Consider the following 7,324-nt stretch of genomic DNA (forward strand, 5'->3'; position numbering starts at 1 on the left):
AACCGGTCTTGGACCTACCGCTGCACCAACTGGGAGAGACAGGCTGGGGTGTGCTCACTGCATCGAACCTGAACTGAAGCGAGGTCACTGCTATGTATGATTTTTTAATTTAATTTATTTGAGAGAGAGAGCATGAGTACGCAGTGAGGAGGGGCAGAGGCAGAGAGAGTCGTAAGCAGACTCCAAGCTTAGCACGGAGCCGCATGCAGAGCTCAGTTTCCCGACCCTGAGGTCATAACCTGAGCCAAAACCAAGAGTCGGACACTTAACGACTGCACCACCCAGTGACCCCACTACGTAGGATTTTTAAAAACAAAACTGAACTCATATTGTACATGCTTTGTTGTGCTCTTTTTAAAAATACCACCAACCTATGGTTTTCCTCTAGGATTACTACAAGTTTGAGGCATACAGCTTGGTGATTTGGTTTATGTATTTTGTGAAATGATTAACACAGCAGGGTTAGTTGATATCTATCACCTCATACTGACACACTAAAAAGATAAAAAAAAAACTTCAGCTTGTGATAAAAACTCTTAGATCTACAGCTGATCTTTGAACAAGCAGGGATCAGAGCACTGACACTCCATGCAGTCAAAAATCCACATATCACCTCTGACTCCCTGAAAACTTGATTACTAACAGGCTACTGTGACCTGAAGCCTTAATAAGAACATAAACAGTCAATCCACATGTGTTTTATGCTATCTGGATTGCGTACTGTGTTCTTACAATAACGAAAGCTAAAGAAAAGAAAATGTTGAAATCATAAAGAAAATACACTTACAGTACTGTCCTATATTTATCAAAAAAATCCCATGTCTAAGAGGGCTCACACGGTTCAAACCCACGTTACTCAAGGGTCGAGAGTACTCTGGTGACGACTGTCCTGTACATCACATGGCAGTGTTAGCTGTAGTCACCTGCTGCACGTGATGCCCCAGTGCTCACCCGTCTTGTACCTGGAAGTCTGACCTTTTGACCGTAGCCCTCCCGTTCTCTCTCCCCACACCTACCCTCCCCCTGCTAACCAAAAATTTGATCTCTTTTTCTAGGAGCTTGGTGGGTGAGTTTTATGTTGCTGTTTTTAGATTCCACATGTTAAGTGAGATCATACAATATGTCTCTCTCAGTCTGACTTCACTTAGCATAATGCCTTCAAGGTCCATCCATGCCGTCACAGGTGGCAGGACGTTACGGCCTCACGGCTGTCCTGCACTAAACAGAAGTCAGCGCCAGGAGAAGCACCAGGTGGTGTCACTTAGGACGACAGCCACAGCCCTCCCCGAGATGTTCTGCTCACAACAGCCCTGTGGAACCAGTCCACACCCCGCCCCCCCTTGGAATCTGCACTTCCTTGGTGCAATCCATGGCCATCCCGCACGTCCTCGTGCCCCTTACCAGCAGGCAGGTCCCCATCCATTCGGACACCAGCACATCCACCTTCTCGGGCAGCACCACGTCCTCCACCTTCTGCTGGAACACAGTGATGATGTCGGCAAAGCCATTCTGCATGACCAGCTGCCCTGTGTGCTGGGCCATCTCACTGGCCTCCACCGCATACACCTGCACGTCACAGAAGGACCATCAGTGCGTGTCCCACCCACAAGCAGCCTGTCATCCGCTCTCCCTGGGCCTGTGGCTCCAGCCAAGTCAGAACTAGCCTCAGAGAAAAGAGCGACAGAAGGAAGGGAGAAAGCTGGACAGCAGGGACGGCAGCTGGGCCACGCTGTGTGACCTCCAACAGACGGAGCCTTGACAGGGGAGCTACTTCCAATCTTCACTCCACCTTCTGCCTAAAACAGCCAGTGGGCTGCCGGGGGAAAGAAGCCTCTGCAGGCACAACTGGGCACCCATCGCAGAGGCCCTCCTTGGTCAGACCCAGTGGCCTGGCTTCCATACGCACAGCCACGTACCCCGTACTAGCCTGAGAATAATCAGACTTTAAGGATCCCAGTGGCTAAGACAATTTCTAGCCCAGGCTGTCAGAGGAAGGTCCTGAGTGCTATGTCTTGGCTCTGACAGTGTCTGAACTCCAGTGACCACTGTCCCGCAGTTTCCCTTGTGAACTGGGAGTTTCATCCACCTGTGTCAGGGGCCATCGTGAGGCTTCAACTCTGGAGGCCCCACACATGCTTTAAAGGTAAGAGGATGAAGGACCCCAACATGTGTCATGGACAGTGGTCTGTCCTGTCCCTGGTGGTCCCTGCTTGGTGCAGGGATAACACTTGGACAGTGATCCACACAAGTGGCCCAGCCCCAACACACGGACACACGTGTTTCTCTATTTAACCGAAATAAACATTTTACAAAATATCCCACCACACGCAACTCACTCAGATATTTTCTATTCTGTTTTATTCTACTCTGTGCTGTTTGTGACTCATTAAGCCGAGGTCACGACCCCTCACAGGCTCAGCCTGCAAGAACACATTGCCCGTTTCACCAAAATGATGCCTTTGCATTCGGACGACACTTCACCAAGACTCAGCTCGCAAGCTGCTAAGGGACAGCTGTTTCTTACTCACGGCTTTGGGCTGTGCATAATGTGCACAGAAGAGGCTGATAATCCCAGTGCCACAGCCCACGTCCAGAATCACTTTATCTTTCAGGGATTCTTTATTCTGCAGGATAACATTGTGGTATTTAGTTGTTCGTGGCTGGTCTGCCAACATTTCCAAGTGAAGTTTCTAGAAGAAATACACATTAGGAATCATTGCTTGTAATTTGAGCTGTGCTGACCTCTGGTTTAAGAAGGAAGATGAGAGACTGAGCTAACCCCTTTGACCCCACCACACCACACCTAAAAATATGAGCAACAAAGAGAAAAAACACAAAAATCGAAAGACCTAAATATGCCAATAGATAAAAATACAACAGTGAAAGAATGAAATGGCAGTTTCTGGAATCCTTCCAGTTCAGAGTGATGCCGCCTACAGCTTCGCCCCGCACCTCCCCAAGAGCCAGGTGAGCAGAGACGTAGGGTGGACTATTCAGGAGGTGGTGCAGACGTTGCCCTCCTGACCACTCTTCCCACCTGAGACAGGAGGAGCCACCAAATTCCCCCTCAGGTACAACTTGGCCAAGTATCCACCAAGAGAGAATGCGGACAAGCCACCAGGAGAGATGCCAGAGGAGGTACACAGGCCTCCATCACACTCCAGCTCTGGAGGGAGGTGACAACCCCGCTGACCCTTGGGGGTGAGCTCAAGGCCCCCAGCCATGTCCAGAAGGAGGAAAATGTATGAAACCCAAGATAACCTAACACCCCAGGGGAATCAATCACGCCGATCCCCAGAGAAACAGAGAAAGGCTCCCCGAGACGGTTCATGAAGCCACGGGTGGAAGTCTGAGCCCAGGGAGGCTGCACCCACAGCTCCGTCCCCCACACCCCACTCCTCAGGTCTCGAGTGGCAGAAAATCCAGGTACACACAGCACGGCTGTGAGGCAGACACTGAAGCTACCCAGACCACGGGAAGTCTGCACCCAGACAGGAAGTCTGCACAGGGCCTTCAGGAGCCCCTCGAGCCTCATCACAAAGACATTGAGCACTGAGAAACAAAGGGACAATCAGGACTCACCCATCCCGCCTGGAGTAATCCACCTTAACAGAAAGTCAGAACTAGGGCGCTAAGGTACCATGCTGATGCCAGCGGAAGAAAGTCTCGGGCGAACACTTCAGATCAAAGACTATTCCCCGTGACAAAGAGGGTGAGATCATAATGACACCAGAATCACTTCAGCTAAAGGACATCATTCTAAATATTTTTGAACCTAGTAACAAGGCTTCAAAATACACAAAGCAAAAACCAACAGAAATGCAACAAGAAATAGACAAACACACAATTATGTTCGGAGACTCCAACACCCTTCTCTCAGTAACTGATAGAGAAGTAGGAAAAAAATCAGTAAGGACACAGACTTGAACAATCCTATCAACCAACTTAATCTGGTACTTACAGAACACTGCACCCCACCACTTATAATAATAATACACACACAAAAATCTAGGAACAGATTTAACAAGAAAGATACAGCACCCTATATGATCAAAAACAAGGCTGAAGAAATGGGGACAGTCAGTGTGATATTACAATCATATCACTTCTCCCGAAATTAATGGAGACTTTCCATGCAATACCAATTAAAATGCCACCCAATTTGGCAGGAGGAAGGGTAAATAACAAATAATAGTAAAAGTAGCTTCAAAAAATAAAACAGACAAGCCTACCCATAAAAGTGCTAAAAAGTACAAGAAGTGCTAGAGGCCCAGCTCTCCCAGATGTTTAAAAGCTTCAATAACAAAAAGCATCTGGAACTACAGAAGAAAGGAACAGACCCATGAAAGAGAGCGAGATGACAGAAATAGACCCTAGAAATTTAACACATGCTAAATGTGCATTTCATGTAATCAGGAAAAGGAAGCTCATTCAGTAACTGATCCTGGAACAGCTGGGTATTTGTGGGGAAATTAAGTTGCAATTTTACCTTATTCTTTACAACTAGTAAACTCCAGATTGATTTAAATGTTTCATTGTTAAAAATGAGGTCACAAAGTACTAAAAGACAGTGTGGATATTTATAATCTTGGAGTGAAGAAGGTCTTCAAAGTAGGACAAAAAACCCCGACGTAACAGAAAAAAAGGACAAATTAGAACACAGAAAAGTAAAACGCTCCATGGGAAAAGAGAGGCAAGTGGTTAGTGTAAAACGTTAAAGTAAAACGTTCCATGGGAAAAAAGAGAGGCAAGTGGTTAGTGTAAAACGTTATCATAAGAGTACAGGCTAACCTGCTTATTTAACGTTTTATTGACAGAAATAAAAAGAAAAATGAGCAAATTATGTGACAGTTTACCAAAAAAAGAAGAAACAGAAAAGGCCAACAAACACAGAAGATGACAATCTGACTTTAGAAAATGGGAATCAAAAGCAAGAGATACCATGCTTCACCTTTAAGATGAGAAAGCTCTTTTCGCTTTGGTAAAAAAAAAAAAAAAAAAAAAACATACACACACCCTACAAATTTACCCAACAGAAATTCTCGCAGAAGTTCAGCAAGATTCCCGTAAGAGGAAACCCATTACAGCACACCTGTCATGGGGCAAAGCTGTTAGATAAGCAAACCACCCTAGGGTCCTTTCAAAATCAACAAAGTACTCTTTCTTAATGGTTTGAAAGCTCTAATACCATCCATACATCAGGGGGTTTTCATTCATTGCAACATTTTAAACTGTGAAATAGTACATACCTACCAAAAAAGTGCATTAAAAAGTGCCTTATGATTTGTCAATATAGTTATATAGCAAACACTCGTGCAACCAACACCAGAACCTTCCCACCGCAGCCTTGCGGATAGGAAAGCTGGCAAAGAAAACCTCACTTGAAAGGGAGGGGGGACGCCCCGGGGGCGGGGGCAGGCTCAGCACCACCACTCCACCGTGGCCAACTCCAAAGGAAGAAGCCTACTTTACTAACCCAGCAGGAGGAAGGTTTTCTCCTGGCCTAGCAACAGCCCAGCCAATGAGAAGCCACCGCCACCGTCCACGGCCTTTCATTTCGCACAGCCCTGCCCACTCCTTCTCTGTCAGGAGCCTCCTGGCCCTGGTTCTACACACCGGCCTGTGGTCCCCACAGGGCACTTGTCCTCGATTGCAGCTCCTCTGCTACTCCTGGATAAACCCATTTTGCTGGTATGTTATTTTATTCTTAAGGTTGACACCATCACAGACCCCCTGGTAACAGGAACCACCACCCGATTCTTGAGAGAACCAGTGCCCAGATCACTTACCTTCATAAACATCTTTCAACACTGCTTTTTAACTTTTTGTAACTGAATCAAAAGTTACTCTTTGATGTCTTGCTTCTTTCACTCAACATTATGTCTGCAGTGTTTATTCTTCACGCATCTGTTTTTATCTAGCTTTAAGATAGAAACGGGCTGTCGGGACCATAAGGTTATGGGTCTTTATCCAAATTGGAAAAAAAGCCCAAAAATCTAATAAGTAGTTATTTAGAGGTATTATTGTTGACTTGTGTAATGTTTTTGTATTTTATTTTTTTAAATAAAATTTGTTACTATTTTTTAAATGCTGAGGAAAGTTCATAATCCCATTGCTCAGATAAACAACCATGGGCCAATCCAGCCCACCACCTGCTTTTGTAGGGCCTGAAAGCTAAGAATGGCTTTTACATTTTTTTTTAAAGATTTTATTTATTTATTTGACAGAGATAGACAGCCAGCGAGAGAGGGAACACAAGCAGGGGGAGTGGGAGAGGAAGAAGCAGGCTCATAGCGGAGGAGCCTGATGTGGGGCTCGATCCCATAATGCCAGGATCACGCCCTGAGCCGAAGGCAGATGCTTAACCGCTGTGCCACCCAGGCGCCCCTGGAAACCTTGATTTAGAACCTATTATAGTTAATGAAAAATGAGGCTATACAATAAAAATACTGACTTGAGGGGTACCTGGGTGGCTCAGACGGCTAAGCATCCACCTCTTGATTTCAGCTCAGGTCATGATCTCAGGGTTGTGAGATCAAGTCCTACATTGGGCTCCATGTTCAGTGCTCAGTGGGGAGTCAGTGCTGGAGGTTCTCTCTGCCCTTCCCTCCCACTCACACACTCACTCTCTCTCTCTCAAATATATAAATCTTAAAAAAAACATCGACTTGAATGTAGCTTTTTCTACTCCAGTAAATGAATCAGCTACCACATAGCTAAGTTACAGTGAAGAGGCTATAGAGAAATTGTCTTAAGCCATTCAAAAATGTTTAATCTTTCCTTTAAACAGTACCAGTTAAGCTGTGCTTTTCTTTCATGTGGATGTTCCACAAAAGTCTCTAAATCTTGGTATCATTTTCAGAAATTGTGAGTTTGTATAATTACCCATTGAGTCCTTTTTGAAATGTGATTTGGGCCCCAATGATGGGGGATTTATCACTGAGCCACAATTGAAATACCAACTACAGGTTTTCCTTGAATTTTGACTTCTGTGTATGTTTTTTTCCAGCTCAGCTTTTTGAGAGGAGAAAAAATTCTCATCCTGAGACAGACAACTGCTGATTGGTGGTGGGGCGAGCGTGCAGGGTGCTGTGGGTACATACCCGCAAACCACCTCGGGAAGCACCTGGAGGAGTGTGACCCTGAGGACACGTGGCAGGATGAAGAGTACTTCGGCAGCTACGGAACCCTGGTACTGCTTTCCACATTCCCTGTTCGGTTGGCCAGGTGGTGGTTTCCTCTCTCTGGTTTCAAGTTCACTTCAGCTGGGCTGCTTCTCTTCATGGTTTAGAGCCGGGTCTGTAGACTTCTCTGCCGTTGTAGT

The 7,324-nt window shown here is 45.9% G+C and overlaps 1 protein-coding gene across 1 annotated transcript in view; it reads right to left on the minus strand.

Moving 5' to 3' along the window:
* Positions 1 to 5,801, minus strand: part of PRMT2 (protein arginine methyltransferase 2) — a 13,930-nt gene extending 8,129 nt beyond the window's left edge. Inside the window, exons 1-3 of the mRNA XM_034646233.1 lie at positions 5,790 to 5,801; positions 2,529 to 2,690; positions 1,402 to 1,566 (exon numbers count right to left, since the gene is read on the minus strand). Of these exons, the coding sequence (XP_034502124.1) occupies positions 1,402 to 1,566; positions 2,529 to 2,690; positions 5,790 to 5,801 (339 nt within the window). The remainder of the gene's footprint in view (positions 1 to 1,401; positions 1,567 to 2,528; positions 2,691 to 5,789) is intronic.
* Between the last annotated feature and the right edge of the window lie 1,523 nt (positions 5,802 to 7,324).

Source organism: Ailuropoda melanoleuca, chromosome 1 (genome assembly GCF_002007445.2).
Source record: "Ailuropoda melanoleuca isolate Jingjing chromosome 1, ASM200744v2, whole genome shotgun sequence".
NCBI lineage: Eukaryota > Metazoa > Chordata > Mammalia > Carnivora > Ursidae > Ailuropoda > Ailuropoda melanoleuca.